This window comes from Myotis lucifugus, unplaced genomic scaffold (assembly GCF_000147115.1).
Source record: "Myotis lucifugus unplaced genomic scaffold, Myoluc2.0 scaffold_1463, whole genome shotgun sequence".
NCBI lineage: Eukaryota > Metazoa > Chordata > Mammalia > Chiroptera > Vespertilionidae > Myotis > Myotis lucifugus.
This window is the reverse complement of record NW_005872511.1, coordinates 1-22883: the sequence shown is the minus strand read 5'-3', so window position 1 is coordinate 22883 and position 22883 is coordinate 1. Positions and strand designations below refer to the sequence as shown.

Here is a 22883-nt window from a genome sequence, read left to right as displayed (position 1 = left end):
GGCCCCTCTCCGGTGGCGAAATTTTGCTTCTCCCCAAAAACCTTTTCCCCTTTAAGCTGGGGGCCACTCCCTAGGGGGGGGAAAAAATTAACCCCTCTCTTCTTAGGGGGCCCCCCCCCCGGAAGCTAAAAGGGGCCCTTTTGTTTGATTATTGTAAAAAGAGGGGGGGGGGGAATTAAAAAAAAAAAAAAAGATTTTTAAGTTCTCTGGGTTTTTGATTTTGGAGCAGCTCTTATTCTATTTCCTTATTTGGGGAAGAACCCGCTTCCCGAGCAACAAGGGTTTTTTTTGGCCCCTTTGGCGTGTGGGCTCTTCCACAAAAATACCCGACTTTCTGGCGCATGGGCCACGAAGTTTTCAATCGAAACTTCGTGGCCCACGCGCAGAAGTCGGTATTTTGTGGAAGAGCCACACGCAAGGGGCCAAAGAGCCGCATGTGGCTCTCGAGCCGCAGTTTGCCGAGCACTGGTATAGGTGAAGGAGTGCTCTAGGAGGTAGATGCTGAGACACTGCACAGCAGGGGTCATATCTGAAGAGCAGGCCCAGGCCTGGGTATCCCTCGGATCAACCAAACCCGCCCTCCACCCCCTTCCCAGGGCTCTACCAAAAGCGCAGAAAGGAACCACCCGCACACAGGGCTCCATGTATGATATATATTTATATATATAATTGCTCTCATTTTATTGTACTTAATTCTCTTTTTACAGTAGATCTGACACAGGCATTAAATAACTGCAGAGAGAGACCACTGGGGTGAGGAAGTGCAGGAAAACATGGGGACCCAAAGTGAAGAAACAGATCCAGCAAGAGAAAAAAGGGGAGGGTCCATCTGTGGGTGGGGTGTGGAGGCTGCAGCATCAAAAAAAAAAAAAAAAAGGGAGATTAGAGAGGTGAGGCAGTGAACAAATGGCACTGGAGGAGACAGTGAAAGGCCTCTGTAAAGCAAGAATACAGAAGGTCCCTCTTTTATAATTCTATGGGCACTAGGGGGTTGTTTGAAACTGCAGAGAGATCTGAAGGAGACAGAGCCAGGCCATTCAGGGCCTAAATGGAGGAGTATTTGCAAGTTTCAGGCTAAAATGCAGAGGAAAGGGTAGGCATTAGTGATTAGTTGATAAATTGCTAAGAGGAACCAGCGAGAGGATGGTGGGGGCAGATCTGGGCCCAGGGAAGCTGGTGGAATAGTCCCACAGCTGCTGACGTTCCCAAGGTGGCCACTGGGGACAGATCCAAAACGGCCGCCCCTCCCCCAGGGCTCTTGGGAAGTGGAACTTGAAGGATATTCTGGGAAAGCCGACAGGGGTAAGGGAGCCATCCGCAAAAAACAAAGTGGATATTCAGCCTAGGTCAACCCTGCCCCTCTGAGCCGTGCCTATTTGGGCGATAGAGACCAGGAAGAGAGTTTTCAAGAGAGACCAATATAGACTTCCAAACCCTCACTCCCAGCTCACACCGTCACCTTAGGATGATAAGTGGAATGTACCAGGAAACAGGGAAAAGACTACGGAGCCAACTGTCCTGAAAAGAGAATGGGGATGGAGAGGAGGTGGAGAAAGACCTACAAGAGGAACCAGATAAATTAAAAGCCACCAAGACAGCAACAGTGTATAGTAGGGGAGTGTGGGACATAGGGGAAGGTGACAGCGGCTGCATCAGGACCGGGAAAGTGGAGTGCCCCATTCCTGTCTGGAAGCTAAGGGGTGACATGAGATTGCGTTTATGTGCGTGTGAAGATGGGGAGGCATTTTCTGTATCTCTCAGGGGATGGGAGGGTAGCTGTGGGGACACCCCACTCACAGCTAAACCAGAACCAGAACAGCTCCTCTCCTCTGTGACCATCTTGGGATCCCACCTTTCTATCTTTGACTGAGGGGGGTTGGGAGAAGATGGTGGAAAATGTGTGAAAGTGGGGAAAGCACAACGGACATCAACCAGGCTGGGTTCAGAGGTAAAGGAAAAGGGACATTCCAGAAGCATCCACAGGAAAGGGGGGGGGGACAGGAGGAAGGGGGGGTCTCAGGTTTTGTTGATGCGGAGTTTGAAGGCCACTCGGCCCGCAAACTTGTCTCGCTCGTCGTCTGTGGCGATGTTGACGGCGTTGATTCGGCATTCCACGTTCACCTCCACGTTGGGGGTCACGTTCAGGAACTTCACGGCCACGAGGGGCTGTGTGTAGTTCACCTGGGTCAAAGGAGGAGAGTGAGGGGCCAGGCCCAGGGCAACTTGGCCTCCTCCTCAAGGCGTTTGCTCCCCTTGAGGAGCCACCGCCCCAGGGCCTCCCATAGAACTTACGTGGAACTTCTTGCCATAGTAGGGGAAGTACATGAGGTCGATGTTGCCATTGGCAGGGAACATGACAAAGCTACCCAGATTCTCGGCATCTTCATCTCGCTGTGGGGGCACAGGAGGGTAGAAGGGAGAGCTTGTTAGGGATGGAAGGAACCCGGAAGCTCACTAGACTTCCCTTTGTTTTTTTCACCCCGGATTATTCTGTCTCAAATCTGTTTCCCTTGAGCTGTGAGTCTGTGTGTGTCTGTGTGTGAGCAGGAGGAGGCATCCCGTCTCTCTCAATAGGTTGGGAAGTCCTAAAGAGCGCTACTGAAGCCTCCTACTCCACTCCCACCTCAAGTTCTTACCCCATCCTCAGGAATCGGTTTCTAGAGCAGAGCCAAGAGAGAACTGATAAATGAGTTAGGCACAGTAGAAAGCAAGGAGAGGGGTTGAGGGAAGAGATGGCAGGAAGTTTCTAGACAGGACAGAGGTGGAGACAGTGGGGTTCCGAGGACACCTTAGTGGTAGCAGATGGTGCTAACAGATCAGCAGCTACCAGATCCCTAAAAAGAACTGAGGAGCAGGTGAGATATGGGAGGGAGAGCAGAAGACGTGGTTACCAGGGAATAGAGAAGAAGGTGGGAAGGTTAAGGAGAGAAGCCAGAGGCCAGGGCTTGGGTGGAGTCAGGAAAGGGGGTGTCTATCCACAAAGCTGGCTTCTGCACCCGAGAGAGAAGCAAGAGGAATAGGATCCCCTTGGAGTTTGATCCCTATTGCAGCCCTCTCTTACCCCCTTATCCCTATAGTGATGGGGCCCCTGGGAGCAAAGAAGACGGGAAGAGATGAGTGAATTACATGGAAACCATGATATACAAACAGGTGGGCAGGTGGACAAGGTCCAAAAAGCTCACCTTCCCCGCACAGGTAACATTCATGCTCTGGTTTGCTCCTGCATAGAAGTTGATGACCTGGAGTGAGGAGAGTGGTGAGAGTTAGAAAAAGAAGTTGTCAAAGACACAACTTCCAGCCATGGACCTCAGCCTCCAATGGCCCTATCTTTCTTGTTCTCTCAGCGACTCAAACATCCAAAAATCTCTCTAGTGCCCATCAGGAAACAACTGTCAGTAGATGGTGGCCCCAATTCCCTCCTCCATTCTCCCTAGGGACCAAGGTCATGGTTACCCGGTTCATCTTAATGAAGACACAGGGCTGCCCAGTGCTATAACCATAGTGGGTGGGGTCCCCGATGCCAGAGCAGTCACCCAGCTGGGTCCGGTTGAACTGGCAGGCACGTTTCGGGTAGTTGAGGACTCCGTTATCTGGCTGTTCGTAATAGCGCCCAGGGCGGCAGACATCATTCTTTTGGGCTTGGATGGAGTCGTTGTAAGCTAAGGAGGTGGGGGAGAGAGAGCATGGGCCTGATGTTCCACTTCTAGGGTCTCCAACCCCCTGCCCAAGGTCCTGCACAACCACATCTCCAGCCCCACACTCACGCTCCAAGAACTTGTTGAGCTTCTGAACATGCTGGTCCCAGCTTTCAGTGTCACTGACATTGACGACGACATCAAGGTTCTCAGTCTTGGGGCGAATCATCAAGCCTATAGCCAGACAAGGGCAGGAGTGCGGGCTGTATATACGATGTGGGGCCACACACAGAGGGCAGAAGACAGATATAGGGAACACCAGGGTGAGGGATGGGATGAAGATCTAAGATCCTCTTCATGGGAGGAAGAGATCCCCAGGTCACACAGCTCTCAGCTGTGGGAAATGGGAAAGGAAAGCGGACTTCAAGAACTTCCCAGCACATGGTGATTGGGTCATCAGAACCACACCTCTGAGAATTCTGAGTTCTTCTCAGCCTTGGAGTTCCTTTGGGAGGCTGAGGGGCAAAAGAGCAGTTAGAGTGGCTGGTAGTAGAGTCTCATCACTCACCTGGTGTGGCCAGTCGGTCCTGGTACTTGGGGGTATGGTCAGAGACAGTCTGCAGCATCACCCACATGGTGAGGGTGAACATGGCCGTGAGGAAGCCATAGAAGACGAAGTAGAAGAGGAGGATAAAGGCTGGGGAGGAGGAAACGGGGTCAGCAGGTTATCCTGCCATGACCTCACCTATCCCACACACCCCTTTCCCACTCAGAGGCTCTGCTCTGGGACAGGTCACAGAGGCTCCGGGACATCTTAGGGCCTGCCCCGGGGGAGTGCGATGAGACAAGCTGGAAACAGGCAGTTGTGCCTGGCGTCCAGCCATGACTCCCAGCCCCCTCCTGGTCCTGGGGCACAGCGAGGCCTGACCTTGTGGAGGCCACCAGAGACCTGAACTCTCGTTGCTGAGACAACCCCAAGTATAGGCCACAGTGATTTTGCTTCAAATTACATTCCCAACTTCTCAACCATTCATGGCCCTGAAAAAAGCACATCTGTTACTGCTGTATCGGTACTCGTGCTTAAAGTTGTACAGCACACAACTTCTGAAGCTGGCCCTGGCTACCGGCTCACAACCAAAACTCTCATTCCGTCCTCAAAGTGTCGACCCTCACACTCAGATAGCAACATCTTCCCTCTCTCTCTCCTGGCGCCCCACAGAAGCCAAATCTTGAACACTGCTCCTTCCTAACTACAACATCTCTCAGAGACAGATGTCCAGAACTGTCAACAGTCACCCCACCCCCAACTCACACACAAAACACTCAGGCGAATCTCCCACCGCCTTCCCAGCTGAGAGCAGGTCTGTGGTGGACATGAGCAGGTCTGTGGTGGGCACTGTCACTGCTCAGCTGAGTATGGGTACCTGCTGTTCCCACCACTGGGAGCCCCTAGTGACCCAGTGGTTCTCAACCTTCCTAATGCCGCGACCCTTTAATACAGTTCCTCATGTTGTGGTGACCCCCAACCATAAAATTATTTTCGTTGCTACTTCATAACTGTAATGTTGCTACTGTTATGAATCGTCATGTAAATATCTGATAGGCTATGTGTGTTTTCCGATGGTCTCAACCCACAGGTTGCAAAAGACACTTCCCCCAGGAAGCTTCCTCAGATTCTCCCAAGTACTCATGGACCTCTCCAATCCCAAGGACTGGACTTCACGTTCCCTCCGGGCAAGGACTGCATTGGACCTACCTCAGGGGCCCCAGGTGGATGGGCTGATGGGGATGTCCTTCCGTCAGTGTAGATGAAGTGTCAGTTGGGTCACACCCTGCACCCGGTGCTCAGATTTCCCAGTTTGACTGTCCCTTTTGGAAGAATTCCACCCCTCCCCTGCACCCATGCCCAGCACCGGACCCTCAACAGACACAGCTCCCTCCACACCCCCTGAGTCCTGCCACCCCAACCCCAAGCCACACTAGGCCAAATGGTGTACACATCGCACCACCAGGGACCAACTCTCCCTGCACCTGCGACATCTGAGACAAGCATCCAGTCTCACAATTCACAGTGACCCTCCTCCCCTGCAGCCCCCACCCACAGAGCAGCCACAGATGGCTCCGAGTGCTCCAGTGGGCCACAGACAACTTCCGCTGAGAAGAACCCCCTCCTTCCAGCGCACATCCCCACCTCTCCAAGACCCGCCCTCTCACGCCCGTTCCCAGGGTCCAGGGGTGGGCGCGAGCTAAAAATAGACGTGTTTGGCCAGCCGGTTGGGAGCCATGGGGAGGGAAGGGGCGTCTTCTGGGGAAGGAGGGCCCCTGTGCGGTGCCGACCAGCCCCCGAGCGCGAGTGCGAGCGCCGCGGTGCGGACACGCGCGCAGAGCCCGCGACCCCCCGCGCGAGGGGGCTCCACGGGGGGCGGGCAGGCGGCCGTGACCTACTTTCTCCGCCTCCGCAGCGCCAGCCGAGGAGATTAGACCAGCGATTTGGTCCCCTCCCAGCCCAGAGCGCCGCAGGGGGGTCGGACCGGGAAAGGAGCTGGGGTGACGCCAACGGGACCTCGTGCCCCCGGGGCATCACCAAGCGGACCCCCCATCCCCCCCGCCCCTGGCGCGGCTGCCCCGCGTACCCCAGCTGGTCCCGGTGCGGCCCATGAACTGGTGCGTCCGCGGGTTCCACACGAACTCCTTCCACTCCTCAACCACCTGCCCGCAGCTCTTCTTCTCTTTCTGGATGACCATCTTGGCGGCGGGGGACGAGTACCGCGCGGGGCGGGGGGCTACGGAGAAGCTGGGGTGCGGTGCGCTGTAGCCCCCCTCCCACGTACCGGAATGCTCCGGGAGCAGAGGCAGCCGGAGCGAGGGAGACCCCCTTCAGCTATGCAGCTGCTGCGAATTCCGGGGTGCACGGCCACGCGCTGCGGGTTGCTGGCAACGCGGCGTGGGATGCACAGATCCTAGGCCCCCCCAACTGCGATAAAAAGGGGGGGTTGTCAGAGCAGGGGAGGATAAAAAGGGGAAGGGGTACGAGTGCCGCTTCACCCCGCCTTCTAGAAGCAAAAGGAAAAGGGATGCAAAAATAGACGGCAGCCAAACCGGAGCGAAACGCAGTACAAATCGGGGTGCAAAGAAGCAGAGAGAGAAGTGGGGGAGGGGGCCTCCCCGAAATCCGAGATTCAAAGAGCCTGTGGCGCGGGTTTGGGTGACCACCGGAGGTTCTTCCGCCAAGCAGAGACCGCCGCGCCAGCGGGGCTCGGCCGCCGGGTGGGGTGCAGACGCGCAGTTGGGGGTCAGCCCGGGAGAGGAGACCCCGGCCCCAGGCTCCGCTCCTCAGCAGTGCGAGCCGGCGGGCGCCGAGCGCAGTCTTTATAGTCAGCAGCTTTGGGGCTGCCCGCCCCTTCCCTCCCCCAGAAACCCCGCCTCCTCGCCGCTGGCCCGGGCACCTCATGCATATGCAAACATGGAGATGTCGGGCCCGCCCCCTCAGCCTCTTCAGGGCCAGGAGGTCTGTCCCTTACAGCCAACCCAGGTACTGGACTGGGTCCGAGTGGGTAGGAGGGTAGAGGCCATGTCTGGGCAGGATACGGAGAGAGAACCCCAGAGAGACACAGAGGCTGGGAGGGAAGCAAACATGCTGAGATGGGGGACCCAGGCAGGGAGTTAAAAAGAGACCAAGACCCAGGAGATACACAGGGCAGAATGTGGAAGGACTAGAGAAGGAGCCAGAAACCAAGAAAAGGAGATAACGGAGACTAGTCAGGTGCTAGACCAGCAGGATGGGAGCTGGAACGGGGCACATGGAGATGGAGAGGCCACCACAGGGGGAATCCTCAGTGGGAGCTGCTACCAGGTGTGTGTTCCCCGCCCCCCATGCCTCCTTTTCCAGTCCCACAGCCCCTCCTCCCACCACCTGTTTATCCCCAAGTCTCCGGGCTTCCGGGGCTCCCCCACCCCCAACCCCTGTTAGTGAATCCCTCGCACACCACATCCCAGCCCCAGCACTGCCCCGAGAACCCAGCCTTGGAGCCAGGTCTGCTGGTCCGCTTAGGTGTTCTGCCTCCTCCCACCCTCATGTCTTTTTTTTTTTTTTTAATTGTTTAAAGTATTACATATGTCTCCTTTTTGTGTAAGGATACACTTACCTTGTCCTCACTCCGAGTCTCCCTGAACTCCTATGCGTGGTGGCTACATTGACCCCCACGACCCCCATGTCTTAACTCCCCTCATCATTTGCCCACTTGAGTCAACAAACATTTACTGGGCACCTATTCGAGACCTTGTGCAATGTAGCCCTGGAGAGGGAAGGTTCAAGTTCTCTCCCTCTCCCTTCCGCTCTGAAATCAATAAAAATATATTGATTTTTATTAAAAAGAATAATTATCTTTTTAAAATTATTTTAATTTTTATTAAGTATATTTTATTGATTTTTTACAGAGAGGAAGGGAGGGGGATAGAGAGTTAGAAACATCGATGAGAGAGAAACATCGCAACCAAGGTACATGCCCTTGACCGGAATCGAACCCGGGACCCCTCAGTCCACAGGCCGACGCTCTATCCACTGAGCCAAACCAGTCAGGGCAAGAATAATTATATTTTTATCTCTCTTTGAATCTTGTCAGTTTTCTTTGGAGAGGTTTTTCTCTCAACTCTCATCCTAAATCCTTGGCTCTAGTCCTCAACAGGTCTCGTCTTCCCCTCACACTCTGTCCCTCCAGTCTAGGCGTCAGCTTCACGGACTTGGGATCTGCTCAAACAAAGCCTGTGCTCAGAGTGGCTTTGTGCTTAGTTTAGGCTCTGCTCTCACCATCCTTAAATTCTTCATAATTTTTTTTTTAATCCTTACCCGAGGACTTTTCCCCCCCATTGATTTCTAGAGAGAGTGAAAGGGAGGGAGGAGGGGGAGAGAGAAACATTGACATGAGAGAGACACATCAATTGGTTGCCTCCCACACACGCTCCTATTGGGCTGGGGAACCCACAACCCAGGTACATTCCCTTGACGGGGAATTGAACCCACTACCTTTGGGTCTGAGGGCCGACACTCTAACCACTGAGCAACTGGCGGGGCGATTCTTCATAATTTTGTCTTTGAATTTTTCATTTGTAAGGGAAGTCCAATGGAACAATGGGGCATGAGTGTGAGCAGAGACAGTATGCACAATATGCCATCATGATGCTCCATGAGCACAGAACCGGATGTAGCCACCATGCAGGGGAGTTCAGGGAGACTCGGGGTGAGGACAAGGTAAGTGTGTTATGTCTCCACCTGAATACGTGGAAATGCTGAGAGCTGAAGGGCCAAACTTTCCTTTCGAGCAGAACTTTCTTTGAAAACAGGAAGAAAGCAATGTTCCTCAAGACATTATATGTTCTTTCTCAATCATACTACTTCCCTGATTTAGCTAGCACTTTTTAATTTTTATTGATTGATTTTATTTTATTTTAAATATATTTTATTGATTTTTTACAGAAAGGAAGGGAGAGGGATAGAGAGTTAGAAACATCCATGAGAGAGAAACATTGATCAGCTGCCTCCTGCACACCCCCTACTGGGGATGTGCCCGCAGCCAAGGTACATGCCCTTGACCGGAATCGAACCTGGGACCCTTCAGTCTGCAGGCCGATGCTCCATCCACTGAGCCGAACCGGTTAGGGCTCATTGATTGATTTTAGAGAGAGAGATGCCCAGGCCGTTGTAGCTCAGTTGGTTGAGCATCATCCTGTGCCAACCGATTGATGTTTCTCTCTCACATCAGTGTTTCTCTCTCTCCCTCTCCCTACCTCCCTCTCTAAAATCAATAAATATATTTTTTTAAAGCAGTAATTGAACAACATTAAATAGCAAATAAAAATACCATGAGAGCCCTGGCTGGTTTGGCTCAGTGGATAGAGTGTTGGCCTGTGGACTAAAGGGTCCTGGGTTTGATTTCGGTCAAGGGCTCATGCCTGGGTTGTGAGCTCAATCCCCAGTGGGGGGCATGCAGGAGGCACCTGATCAATGATTCTCTCTCATTGATGTTTCTAACTCTCTCTCCCTCTCCCTTCCACTCTGAAGTCAATAAAAAAATATATTTTTAAAAATGCCATGAGAAGTTGAGAAAAGAACTGTGGAAGAAAGGAAAACATCTTATATTTCAGTAGTTTGAATGGCTCCGTTTTCCTGCTTTTTGAATATATTTTTATTTATTTCAGAGAGGAAGGGAGAGGGAGAAAGAGAGATAGAAACATTAATGGTGAGAATCATTGATCAGCTGCCTCCTGCATGCCCCCCACTGGGGATCGAGCCTGCAACCCAGGCATGTGCCCTTGACCAGAATTGAACCTGGGACTCTTCCATCTGCAGGCTGATGCTCTAGTCCAAGGGTCCTCAAACTTTTTAAACAGGGGGCCAGTTCACTGTCCCTCAGACCGTTGGAGGGCCGGACTATAGTTTAAAAAAAAACTATGAACAAATTCCTATGCACACTGCACATATCTTATTTTGAAGTAAAAAAACAAAACGGGAACAAATACAATATTTGTATTTGCATGTGGCCCGCGGGCCGTAGTTTGAGGACCCCTGCTCTAGTCACTGAGCCAAACCAGCTAGGGCTTTCCTGCTTTTTGAACAAGGGATCCCGCATTTTCATTTTGCAGTGGGTCCTAAAAATTATGGCGCTGGCCCTGCTTCAGTCCTTTTTGCAGCAGACTCTGAATTAATTTTCTCAAGATACAGTTTTAGGCCCTGGCTGGGTAGTTCAGTTGGTTAGAGCGTCGTCCCGATAAGCCAATGTTTCAGGTTCGATCCCCGTTCAGGGCACATACAAAAATCAACCAACGAATGTATAAATAAGTTGGAATAACAAATGGATATTTCTCTCTCTTTCTCTCTAAAAAAATCAATCAATAAAAAAATTATTTTTAGCCGAAACCGGTTTGGCTCAGTGGATAGAGCGTCAGCCTGCGGACTGAAGGGTCCCGGGTTCGATTCCGGTCAGGGGCATGTACCTTGGTTGTGGGCACATCCCCAGTGGGAGGTGTGCAGGAGGCAGCTGATCGATGTTTCTCTCTCATCGATGTTTCTAGCTCTCTATCTCTCTCCCTTCCTCTCTGTAAAGAATCGATAAAATATATTTTTTTAAAAAATTATTTTAAAAAAGATACAGTTGTAATTTGGTCACTCCTCAGCTCAAAGGTCTTCAATGGCTTCCTGTTACCCTGCAGGATGGATGCCTCATTCTTCAGTTTAACCTTCAGGGTATTCCACAGTCCAGATCTAGCCTGTGTCCCCAGCCCCTTTCCCACGAGGCCCCCACTAGTCCTCTGCTAGAGTTTAACTAGCCGCTCCCAGTACAGGCTGAGCTCACTCCTGACTTCACACCTTTGTCCACTTCATTTCCTCATCCTGGAAGACTACCCATCTTTCAGAGTGCACCCCGACTCCCATTCACCCATTTAATGGGCATCTAATGAGCATTTTGTTTGGTCTCTGTGCTCTTGGGGCCCTCATCCCAATAAAAATAAAAGCAAGCAAAAATTTTAAAATAAAATGTTGATATTACAGAGAAAAAATGAAACAGGGTGATATGCCAGAGAGCGCCGGATGGTCAGGGATGACTTATAATGTGACACCTGAGTGACCCAAAGGGGCCACGAGGAGAGCTTTCTAGGAGAAGGGACGTGAAAATGCAACGGCTAAGCTTCAATGAGGGAAGGCAAGTTGACACCACAAGTCCTATCCGGTTCAGCTCAATGGATAGAGTGATGGCCTGCGGACTGAAGGGTCCTGGGTTCGATTCTGATCAAGGGCACATGCCAGGGTTGCAGGCTCGATCCCCAGTAGAGGGCGTGCAGGAGGCAGCCGATCAATGATTCTCTCATCATTGATGTTTCAATCTCTCTCCCTCTCCTTTGCTCTCTCTGAAATTATATATATATATATATATATATATATATATATATATATATATATATAGAGAGAGAGAGAGAGAGAGAGAGAGAGAGAGAGAGACCACAAGAGACCCGAGAGGCAGGCAGGAACCAAATCATACAGGTCCTTGTAGGCCAAAGGGAGTATTTTGGATTTTAATCCAACCACCACAGAAGTAATTCTAGTGTTTTAGGCAGGGGAGTGACATGACTAAATTTAATGAAAATCACCATGAGGTGCAAGGATGCCAGTTAGGAAGGCTTTGCAGCAGTCCAGGGGGAAGAGTATGGATGGCTTGGACCAGGCCAGCAGGGTTGCAGATGGAGAGAAGAGGCTGGGTTCAGGATCTACTTTGAAAATGCAGTGACATGAACAGTGGGGACGACAGAAAGAGAAACCAAGGCTAATGCTTCGGTTTTGTTTTGAGCAGTCGGGCTGAAAACTCTGGTGTGTATTTTATTTCTTAACCAGACTACAAGCTCTTTGAAAGCAGGCCTTTGTCTTAGACTTTGCATATATCCTCTAAATCCGAGTCCCACAAGCTGCCGAATATAATGTCTGGCTGCTGAATGGGCTTAAACATGGAATGGCTTCTTCTACAAGAAACCTCAGGAAAACTACTTGTCCGTTCCTTCGCCGGGCAAGGAGCATGAAAAGGGGACAGCCTCAGTCTGGAGAGAGGAGGCCGGGACCCTAACCTCGGTGTATATCAGGGGTCCTCAAACTACGGCCCGCGGGCCACATGCAAATACAAATATTGTATTTGTTCCCGTTTTGTTTTTTTACTTCAAAATAAGATATGTGCAGTGTCATAGGAATTTGTTCACAGTTTTTTTTTTAAACTATAGTCCGGCCCTCCAACGGTCTGAGGGACAGTGAACTGGCCCCCTGTTTAAAGAGTTTGAGGACCTCTGGCGTATATAGTCTGGCTAACGCAGGCCTGGTTGTGGCCTCCAGGCTGCTGGCTGTCTCTGCCCTGCACTCAGGATAGCTTGCAAAAGAAAGAATGAATGTCTCTGTGCGTTTAGGGGGGCCCTGGGTGAGGGGGAGAAGCCTTTACTTCTGTCTATACCTCCTTCTCCTGGAAGTGAGGACCACCATGAGGAGGGTGGGGGATGGGAGGAGGGTGCACGCTACCAAGTGCTCCATTGGTGTTCACAGGAGAAAAAAGCTGAGAAAGGGCTGGCAGGGCAAAGAGTCATTATAGATCACGAAACTCTTCCTGGAACACTGCCCTCCCTCCCGCATCTCCAAAAAGGGAATAAGAGCGCCCGTACCCCCTCTCCCATGTCCAGAGCCAGTTAGGAAGTCTATGCCCTTGATCATTCTGCCCCCACCCCCCACCCCCCAAACCCACACAATCCCAGGGACTCAGCTGTCTGGGTTCCAACAACATGGGTCTTTGCAGAAACAAGAATAAGGAAAGAAGAGAGTTCTGAAGCATAGATATGGGGAGAGGGAAAGTGGGGAGTGTTATTTAATGGGGACAGAGTTTCAATTTTTTGAAATAAAGGGTTCTGGAGATGGGCGCGCTCTCCGTCTCCAGAGCAAGCCCATGCCTGCCTTTCCTTCCTCTGCACCCCCCCCCCCAAACGGGTGTTACCTTTGCCCTTCCCTCTCCTAAGCTCCAAGGGCCCTTCTGCCTCTGTAACTTGTTTTCTGAGCCTATGCAGCCCAGCTGGCTCACTTCAACCACCTTGTAACTTTCTAAAGAAACTTTCTCTTATAATTTAAGGGGGAAAAAAGAGTTCTAGAGATGGGTGGTGGTAATGGCTGCACAAAACTGTAAATATACTTAATGCCACTGAATTGTACCGTTAAAAATGGTTAACATGGCCCAGCTGGTGTAGCTCAGCAGCTTAGCATGGATCCACGCACCAAGAGGTCATTGGCTTACTTCCTGGTCAGGGCACATGCCAGTGTGGGGTGTGCAGAAGGCAGCTCTCTTATCAATGTTTCTATCTGTCTCTCCCTCTCCCTTCCTCTCTCTCTGAAATCAATAAATATATTTTAAAAAATGGTTACGATGGCCAATTTTGTTATGTGTATTTTACTACAGTTTAGAAAATAAGTAAATACAAAGGAAAACAGATGTTCCCTTGCTGAACAGATCAAGCTCCAATTCTTTTTTTAAAAATATATTTTATTGATTTTTTACAGAGAGGAAGGGAGAGGGATAGAGAGTTAGAAACATCAATGAGAGAGAAGCATCAATCAGCTGCCTCCTGCACACCCCCCACTGGGGATGTGCCTGCAACCAAGGTACATGCCCTTGACTGGAATCGAACCTGGGACCTTTCAGTCTGCAGGCCGATGCTCTATCCACTGAGCCAAACCGGTTTCGGCAAGCTCCAATTCTTTATCAGGACTTACAAGGCCTCTCACAGTGAAGCCCATGGAACATGCCCAGTTTACCCTTCTATCTCTACTGCCCCTCGTTCAGCCGCATCACACACTGTTCCTCATCTTTTATAAATCTCCAGGCTCAGACTTGTATTTCAAGAAATATGCACAAGGCCCTGGCCAGTATGGCTCAGTTGGTTGGGTGTCGTCCCATGCACTGAAGGGTCGCTGGTTGGATCCCTGGTAGGGGACCTGCAGGAGGCAATCTACCAGTGTTTCACTCTCACATCAATATTTCTCTTTTTCTTCCTCTCTCTAAAAATCAATAAAAATATTTTTTAAAGAAATACGCACAAGGCTAATATCAACAAGAGCAACATCTCCCATATATTGAACACTTTTTTGTTGTTGTTAATCCTCACCCGAGGATTTTTTCCCCCATTGTTTTGTTTACTTAATTAATTTATGTTTATATATTTTTATTGATCTCAGAGAAGGGAGAGGCATAGAGATAGAAACATCAATGATGAGAGAGAATCATTGATCAGCTGCCTCTTGCACGCCCCACACTGGAGCTCAAGCCTGAAACCCGGCATGTGCCCTAACTGGGAATCGAACTCTGACCTCCTGATTCATAGGTTGACACTCAACCACTGAGCCATGCTGGCTGGACTCCATTGTTTGTTTGTTTAATATTTTTTTATTGATCTCAGAGAGGAAGGGAGAGGGAGAGAGATAGAAACTTCAGTGATGGGAGAGAATCATTGATTGGCTGCCTGCTGCATGATCCGAGCCTGCAACCCAGGCATATGCCCTTGACTGGAATCAAACCCAGGACCCTTCAATCCACAGGCCGACACTCTATCCACTGAGCAAAACCAATTAGGGCTACATTTTTTTTTTTTCTTAGAGAGGGAGAGAGTAGAAAGGAGGGAGGGAGAGAGAAGCATTTACGTGAGAGAGACGCATCTATTGGTTGTCTCCCACAGATGCCCAGATGAGGGGGCCGGGGATTGAACCTGCAACCCAGGTACATGCCCTTGACCGGGAATCGAACCCGACACCCTTCAGTGCTTGGGCCAATGCTCTAACCACTTAGAAACACAGGCCAGGGCTTAAGCACTTTATGCCAAGCACTGTGCTAGGCATTTGACCTACATGATGTCATCAAATCCTCACAGCAAGCCTATGAGTAGGATAACTTGCCTGTTTTGTAGATGGGGAAACAGGAATTTAAAGAGATTTAATAATTTGTTCAAGTTTGCACCTCCCATAACTTACCTCTTTGATGATTTTTATTTATTTATTTTTTTAAAATATATTTTATTGATTTTTTACAGAGAGGAAGGGAGAGAGATAGAGAATTAGAAACATCGATGAGAGAGAAACATCGATTAGCTGCCTCCTGCACATCTCCCACTGGGGATGTGACCACAACCCAGGTACATGCCCTTGACCGGAATCGAACCCAGGACCCTTCAGTCCGCAGGCCGACGCTCTATCCACTGAGCCAAACCGGTTTCGGCTGATGATTTTTAATAGAACTTGCAAACAGGTTCCTTGGCACGTCATAGAGATCTCTGCTATAGCATTTAACATGTCTGTCTATCTCCCAAGGCCCTGGTTCTCCAGGGCCAGGACCAAGTCTTATTCATTTTTATTTAGAGACCCTGTGGACTACCTAACACAGCACTTGGCATATTGTCAGTAGCCAACAAATGTTTGTTGAAAGAAACAAAAAGAGAGGTAAGGAGAGAGGAATGAGGGACAGAGGGAGGGAGGGTCAGAGGGAGGGAGGGAAGGAGGAAGGGAGGGAGGGAAAAGAAGAGAGGCAGAAAGGAAGGTGGAGTGAGTGGGTAAACCAGGCCTGGAGACTGCAGGGTATGCTGCCAAAGTCCGGAAAAATGGTTAGGGGTGTGCAAGAGGCAGGGGACACTGGGCAGGCATTGTAGGTGCCCTTGGTGGGGGCCTGGCAGACTCTGTGTCACAGCAAAGTCAGTCTTAATGAAAGAGTGCAGACAGCTCTGAATGGTAATCAGGAATCTTGGAATCTAGGGCAGGCTGCAGAAAGAGGTTGGGGGCATGGTGTCCTAAACAGGTCGGGTGGAGGGACGAGAGAAAAGCCAGCCTCATGACACAAGGTCAGCAAGCTGCCACTCAGAACCACCCCCTGGACGGGGACTCAGGTGTGCCAGGCCCTTTGCCCTCTCTATTAACTGGCTCACACGGGAGGCACCGGGGCCGGCTTCTTTTCGTTATTCAGGTCTTTGCTCAAAAGTGACACTGGCTCAGAGAGGGCTTCCCTGACCACCCAGCTAATGCTGCCTCTCCCCTACCACCTATTCCATTATTTATTTTATTCCTTTGTAGAGCTAACCACTCTCTGAAATCATCTTATTTCTTTCTCTTGTGATGGGCTGTCTGGCCACCCCTGCCCTATTCTGTGAGCTTCATAAGAGCAGACTGTGTCTCTCCTTGTCATCAATGCATCCTCAGTGTCTGCAGCTGCTCAATAAATATCAGTTTAATAGACATATTCGAGTGACCCAGGCTGACCCTGAACATTGCACAGGAACCAACCAGAGTTGAATCTGGATTCCCTGTCCGTGCTGAGGCCTCTCTTACAAAACACCGTGATGGGTGCCGGTAGCTTTAAGACCCTGCAAACTCGAGATTGGGAGGGTCCAAGGAGGGGCCTAGGATTTGTGTCTTCTCCCCGACAGACAGACGCTCCTGGAGCCTCCTGACCCTGGACTCACATAGATAGGTCTTAGCTGATCCTGCAGAAGGGGCCAGCACGGCCAGCAAGTAACTCACCCTGTAGTCTGCATTACTGGGAGGAAAATCCTGATTAAGCAAGGAGGCTAGGATACTATGGGGTCTGGAAATGGGGAATGGGTTAACAATTCTTTTTTTTTTTAATGGGCACCAGGACCAATGATTACCAGCCACCCAGCTCCCAAAAAATTATGCTTCCAAAATCTCTTGATGTCGATTCCACACATAAAGCAATCAAGCTGCCCTACGTGTGCCACGCATGACAGAAGCCCTTTTTTGGGTTAACAGTTCTTGAGAGGGAGGAGGACTGAGAGATTGGGACCCAGGGTTGCAGTCCCAGGGCTCCCTAGGGAGTTGGGAGATTTGGGCTAGGACACAAGGATTTCCAAGAGGGCTAAAGACTGGGAGATGGAGCTAGGTGCTGGGGGTGTGGGCATGAGGGTTTCCCAGGGAGCAGAGGCTTGAAGCAGGAGGGTGCACCTGGGAGGTGCTGAGGCACCAGGATTCTCCAAATATCTGGGGGCTGAGGGCTGAGTCACCATATTCTTTAACATCATGCCTTAGCAGCGGTTCTCAACCTGTGGGCCGCGACCCCTTTGGCGGTCGAACGACCCTTTCACAGGGGTCGCCTAAGACCATCCTGCCTATCAGATATTTACATGACGATTCATAACAGTAGCAACATGACAGTTATGAAGTAGCCACGAAAATAATTTTATGGTTGGGTCACAACATGAGGAGCTGTATTTAAAGGGCCAGAAGGTTGAGAACCTCTGCAGGGCAGAGATGTTCCTGAATCTGTCCGTTTTTCCCAGCTATGACCAGCATAAGCCAGTTCTTGCTTAATAGAGTAGAATGCAAGTGACCAAGGCTAGGAGCGATAGAGGCGGCCTTCTCCCTACTGCCTCCACCCTTTTTCCCCAAATCCCTGCCCCCATCTTTCTATGACCCTCTCATGCCCCCTGCTGCTCCTTCCTTGAACAGCAATGGCCAGTCTAAAGAACAACAGAATTCAATCTCTTCCCTTTCCTCCTGATGGACCAACCCCGTAGGACCATCCTTAGAGAGGGGCAGCTAAAGTCCCAAAGGGAAGGGAGTAGCCCTAGCCGGTTTGGCTCAGTGGATAGAGCGTCAGCTTGTCGACTGAAGGGTCCCGGGTTCGATGCGGTCAAGGGCACATGCCCAGGTTGCAGGCTTGATCCCCAGTGAGGGGCGTGCAGGAGGCAGCCGATCGATGATTCTCTCTCATCATTGATGTTTTTATCTCTCTCTCCCTCTCCCTTCCTCTCTGAAATCAATACAAATATATTTTAAAATAATAATTAAAATAAGTTTCACCTTAAAAATAAAAACAAAGGGAAGGGAGTAGATGTCTGCTGGAGAAGGAGGTGGGTTCCTGGTTCCCAAAAGTGATCTCTAGCTGGTGTGTGTGTCCGCGGGAGCTGTTGCTGGGATCTCAGCCTGAGAAGTCACTGCTTCCTCAAGAAGCCTTCTTTCACCCCCAGTCTGGGTTAAGGCTCCTGGTCTACAAGCTTTCTTAACTCCCTGACTGCTCCTTTATGGCATCAGAGTTTCTAACTATCCACTTATTTGTTAGTCTTTGATGAATACATGCCTTCCCCAGGGGGCCATGAGCACCAAGAGGGCAGAAACCAGGGTTGTTTTTACTCATCAATACAACATGACTGGTACATTGCGGATGTACAATAAATATTTGTTGAATAAATAAATGAGTGACGTTCAAAGGGAGTTCTTAGGTGGGGATTTAATGGGTGGTGTTAGTGGCATTGCCTGGGCTCTGGGGACAGCTGTGAGTCCAGATGTCCTGGCTTCTGCTCAGGGCCCGATCCATGTCTAGCCTCTGGTCTTGTGCCCAAAGGCCGTCCAAGCAAAAGGAGGCAGAAGAGGCCTCTCCTAGAGGGAGGTGGCACGGAGGGGGCATTAGGGTGGTTTGGATACTGAAGCTCCTCCCCACTCTTCTTCTTTTCTCCAAACTAAGTTTTTTAAAGCACTTCCTCCCACTGCCCCCTCCCTATCCTCTCTCATCTTGTGAAAATGTTTCTTTCCCCTAACAATGAGCCCCTTGCTTATCTCCTCCCCTGCCTTTAGCTGTTTCCAATGGCGTGAGGAACTTGAACAGCACTCTCTCTTACCTGGCAAAGTCCCCAGGAAGAGACGCCCCTGGGGGTGGGCCCAGAGGCTGAGGAGGGAGTCAAGGCCCACGGGCGGCAGAGCGAGGATCTTCTTTGGCCCCTGGCTCAAGAGCACTTTGGACACATTCAGCTTCAGCTGAAGAGGGAGTCCCAAGACCAGGGGCAGATCCAGGCCTGGCCCGGACCCATAAGACAGCACCACCTTCTGCAGAGTGTGTGGGACAGCGACAGAAGTGAGGGGGGAGAGAAGGAGCCACATCTACTCCTCTGGCCCCACCTCCTAACTGCCTTCATTCTGCCTCTTAGCCACACTTCCTATCTCCTGGCCATTCCCACCTCCCAAATCCAGCCTCCATTCTCCCGGCTTGACCTTCCATAAAGCCACACCCACCCCAAGTAAATAATACAATCTAAATAAAAGCTGTTTGTGGCCCTGGCTGGGTGCTCAGTTGGTCAGGGCATCGTCCCAGACACCAAGGTTGTGGGTCAGTGCAAGGATCAACCAATGAATGCACAAACAAATCGATGTTTCTCTTTCTATCTCTCTCTCTCCACCCCTTCCTCTCTCTCTCTCTCTAAAAAAAGTCAATAATAAATGAAAAGAAACAACCAATGAATCCATGCGTAAGTGGAACAACAAATCAATATTTCTCTCTTTCTAAAAAAAATCAATCAATAAATTTTTTAAAAAAATAAATAAAAGCTGTCTGCTTGATGTCCCCAACCTTAAGGTGTGTCCCTGGCTCCCGTAAGCCTTCTTAATATTGACATTTTGAAGTCCCCTTTCCTCCACTGCTACCAGGTGCCACCACAGGCAGTGCCCCTTCTTACTTGATCTTGGAGTTGGAGGCTGAGCCAAGAAGGGTTTTCTGGGGTCCCCAGGGCAAGGAGGTGGCCAGAGCCTGCTGCCAGCTGGAGTCCCAGGTCCACAGAGAAGGCCCAGGGCTCTACGTGCGGCTGAGGAATATCTGGGGGGAGAAATGATCCTCCTGAGGCCTCAAGGCTAAGGATTCATGGAGGAAGGGGGAAGGCGGTGGAAGGAGGTGGAGGAAGGCAAATACAGAGATGGCCAGGGAGGGGGGAAACAGCCTTTACCTCGGAGACTGAACTCTGCATGAGTTCCTGGAGGGAAGAATATCCCAGGTTGGGACTCTACAGTACAGTTTCTGAGGCCAGTGGGGGCAGACACTGAAATCTGGGCTTGTGGGTCCAGCCAGTTATCCCTGCGCAGGCAGGCATCCAGGGCAGGTACCAGCTGGAGCCCGTGGTGGGAAGGGAAGACACAGGATGTCAGAATTAGGACACCCGAGCCCCAGTCCCAGCCTCCCCACTCTCAGTTCATTCCCCTCCAATACACAAGCGTCTGGCCTCCCCCATGCAACTCTTATCCCATCCCCTCTTCGCAAAAGGGGGGACTTAAATCGCCATGGCCACCCAGTCAGCACTGCTTTACCAGCTCAGGTCATGGTTCCCACCCCTGTGAGGCAGTTACCGGCAACCGGAGGTTGGAGGCGGGGAACAGCAGTCCCCCAACTGCAATCCTCATGACGGGCTGGGGCTTTTCGGCCAGGGGCCCAGAGACCTGTCTCAGATGCAGCACCTCTTCCTTATCCACCCCCAGCAGCACTGAGTCCCCCAGGATCTTCACTTCTACCTGCAGAAAGGAGGGGAGAAGCAAAGTCGGAAACCCCTGAGACCCGTCTCCACTGATTTCTTCAGAGTCAGCCAAGTGCAGTGGAAAGAACATGCACTTGAAGAGTCTGCTAGCATCCTTGGCTCACTTAGGACTTGTTACTTATATACTGACTCAGCTTTAGAATTCCCCTTTGAAATAATCGGGGTTTTGTGCAGATTAAACTAGATGACAATGGTAATGGGATGCCCAATGACTTGATTCTGTTTCCCTTACTCAGACCAGCTCAAGACACCCTTCTCCTCAGGACCAGATCTGGCTTACCTGGTGCCATTTCCCATCATCCAGCCGGGGGCCAGCACCCACGGTAAGCTGGGCCCAGGGGTTGTGCAGTTGGACCTCAGGCCTGCCATCTCGAAGTCCCAGCACAAACCAGTCATCCTTTGGGTTGATATCACCATAAAAAAGCACTCCCTCTGGATCCCAGGTTCGAAACTCAAAGGAGGAGGAGAATCTGGAAGGACACAGAAGGAAGGACTGTGTATGGGGTGTGTCTTTGAAGGTCTATGTGGGGTTTGGGGAGGTGAGGAGGTAAGGGAGAGAGAAGGACAATGAGATAGGGAAAAGAGAAGAGCTGACGGAGATGGTAGGTGAGGGGACTAGGTCAAGACTAGGTCAGCCCCATACTTTGTGATCTTGGTGAGGTTAAAGATCATGATAGAAACAGGCTCTTGTCCTGGGCCATTGCTGAGGTGCACAGCAGGAGGGTCCTGGATCCCCTATCAGAGAAAGAAAATAAACAAGCTGGAATAAGGGCATGCCAGAGACAGACAGAGGAGAGGCAGTGTCACAGGGCCAGAGGAGGAAAGATAGAAAGAGGGCAGCTCCCTTAAACACATGGGCTGATTACCCTGTCCTGTTCCTGCACCTGGGTGGGGGTGATCTGTCTCAGACCCTGTCCCTGGTGGTTATGAGATGGCGGCAGCAGCAGCAGCAGCAGCAGCAACCAACACGATTTGGCCAGAGGGCCTCCGCACTCCATAATCAGCCGGACGCCTCCCTGTGGCTCAGACAACTCTGGTGAGAATGTGCAAGAGCAGGCAGCCTTGCCCACGGTCGGTGGAAGGTTAAAGGTTGCTCCGGGGGGGATGAAGAGGGGGGCAGGAGACAAGGGCACTGACCCTACCACCCTTCTGAGGGGCCAAACGGGGTGAGGGACAAAGTTCCCACTACCCTCCCCCACTGCTGAGAAAGTTTGAGCTGGGAGACGGCATCCCATTCTCCCTCTCCTCCAGAGCCTAGCCTGGCTCCTCCAAGCCTGCTGTCCGCCTGGGGAGGCTGCCGGGACAGGCCGGAGGGTAGAAACTGTCCCGTCCTGCTCCTCAAGCAGCACCCCAGTCAGGACTAGAGCCACGACCCGGAATCCCAGGTACCTCGCTGAGTGACTGTGGGCAGCTCACTCTGCAGGTGTGCATTAGTGTCCTTGTCTGTAAAGTGTGAAAAATGATGCCTACGTTATGTGGTTACTGTGGGTGAGGATTCATGGAGACAATGCCGGCACGGTGCCTGGTGTCTGCTCAGTGCCTCCCTCACTGTTTTCCCAGGCCTCGGAGGCTGGCCTCATAAGGAGGTATTGTCCCTGAGTGTGATTTTGTGGCTACTAAATTATCTTCTTTTATTCACTTATTACAAGGCCTAGCCATCTACCAACAGAAAGTCATCACCCTTTCCCTGACCCATTTAAAAATACAATGGCCTCAGAAAAGCCACCCAAGAGCCATAGTGAGCCCTAACCGGTTTGGCTCAGTGGATAGAGCGTCGGCCTGCGGACTGAAGGGTCCCAGGTTCGATTCCGGTCAAGGGCATGTACCTTGGTTGCGGGCACATCCCCAGTAGGGAGTGTGCAGCTGATCGATGTTTCTCTCTCATGGATGTTTAAAAAAAGAGCCATAGTGAACAGCTTTCGGAGCTGGGGGTCGGAGGCCTCACCCGGGGTCTGCGTGGGCTCGCACTGTGAGGGTTTCGCGGATCATCACCGCCCACTTCATTCCGCCGTGGGATCGCCCCGAGGGACGGGGCAGCCCGTGTCCACAGCGAGGGAGGCGCTGGCAGCCAGACCTTGACCGCTGCCCCGCGCCCGGTCACGAGACCCCGCCGCGGGGAGCAGGGCTGGGGGCGGGGACGTGCCTGCTCTACACGCTGATTGGCTGGCGGGTGCGCGCCTGCGGCGCAGAACTTGGGGGCCCCGAGCAGCGAAGACCGCTCCGTCCGCCACTCCCTCGGCCCCCCGTAACCGGAATCCGGTTTCCGCTCCCCAGCCCGCGGACCCCGCGACCACCTCGCTCCCCCGGCTTCCCGGACCCGGATTTGCAGACCCTTTAAACGCGGTCCCCGTTGCCCTTCGCTGGGCCCTGCAGAACGGAAGGCGG

General features: G+C 51.5%; 2 protein-coding genes and 1 non-coding gene across 5 annotated transcripts; all 3 read right to left on the bottom strand.

Annotated features, from left to right (window-relative positions):
• Positions 1-1413: 1413 nt before the first annotated feature.
• Positions 1414-6960, bottom strand: ATP1B2 (ATPase Na+/K+ transporting subunit beta 2). Of its 2 annotated transcripts, XM_023748507.1 has the most exons (8): positions 6269-6283; positions 5392-5504; positions 4204-4332; positions 3765-3869; positions 3454-3659; positions 3183-3239; positions 2293-2391; positions 1414-2181 (listed from the first exon to the last, which is right to left on the bottom strand). In XM_023748507.1, exons 3-8 carry the CDS (start codon positions 4283-4285, stop codon positions 2017-2019), a joined length of 714 nt encoding a protein of 237 aa, XP_023604275.1. In that variant the 5' UTR covers positions 4286-4332; positions 5392-5504; positions 6269-6283; the 3' UTR covers positions 1414-2016. The 2 variants fall into 2 exon arrangements, with proteins under 2 accessions (XP_023604275.1, XP_006107896.1); XM_006107834.3 differs by lacking the exon at positions 5392-5504 and having other exon boundaries at positions 6269-6960.
• Positions 6961-16811: 9851 nt separating this feature from the next.
• LOC111824426 lies at positions 16812-16945 on the bottom strand. The gene has a single exon (XR_002827511.1). It is a non-coding gene; the product is annotated as a U11 spliceosomal RNA (small nuclear RNA).
• A 1459-nt stretch (positions 16946-18404) lies between these two features.
• Positions 18405-22829, bottom strand: SHBG (sex hormone binding globulin). Of its 2 annotated transcripts, XM_014449855.2 has the most exons (9): positions 22444-22829; positions 21383-21514; positions 21142-21233; positions 20779-20968; positions 20314-20475; positions 19917-20076; positions 19653-19789; positions 18822-19026; positions 18405-18582 (listed from the first exon to the last, which is right to left on the bottom strand). In XM_014449855.2, exons 2-9 carry the CDS (start codon positions 21494-21496, stop codon positions 18434-18436), a joined length of 1209 nt encoding a protein of 402 aa, XP_014305341.2. In that variant the 5' UTR covers positions 21497-21514; positions 22444-22829; the 3' UTR covers positions 18405-18433. The 2 variants fall into 2 exon arrangements, with proteins under 2 accessions (XP_014305341.2, XP_023604274.1); XM_023748506.1 differs by lacking the exons at positions 21142-21233; positions 21383-21514; positions 22444-22829 and having other exon boundaries at positions 18434-18582; positions 20314-20421; positions 20817-20915.
• Between the last annotated feature and the right edge of the window lie 54 nt (positions 22830-22883).

Excerpts from the sequence above, each read along its gene's own strand:
- ATP1B2 (XM_006107834.3), bottom strand. The coding sequence starts at position 6,380 with ATGGTCATCCAGAAAGAGAAGAAGAGCTGCGGGCAGGTGGTTGAGGAG. Across the intron at positions 3,240-3,453 it reads TCTTCATTAAGATGAACCGG|GTCATCAACTTCTATGCAGG; the intron begins GTAACCATGACC and ends TCCTCACTCCAG. Across the intron at positions 2,182-2,292 it reads ACTATGGCAAGAAGTTCCAC|GTGAACTACACACAGCCCCT; the intron begins GTAAGTTCTATG and ends CCTTTGACCCAG.
- SHBG (XM_014449855.2), bottom strand. The coding sequence starts at position 21,496 with ATGGAGTGCGGAGGCCCTCTGGCCAAATCGTGTTGGTTGCTGCTGCTG. Across the intron at positions 21,234-21,382 it reads GACAGATCACCCCCACCCAG|GGGATCCAGGACCCTCCTGC; the intron begins GTGCAGGAACAG and ends TTTCTCTGATAG. Across the intron at positions 18,583-18,821 it reads CTTCCTGGGGACTTTGCCAG|GAGAGGCCTCTTCTGCCTCC; the intron begins GTAAGAGAGAGT and ends ACCTCCCTCTAG.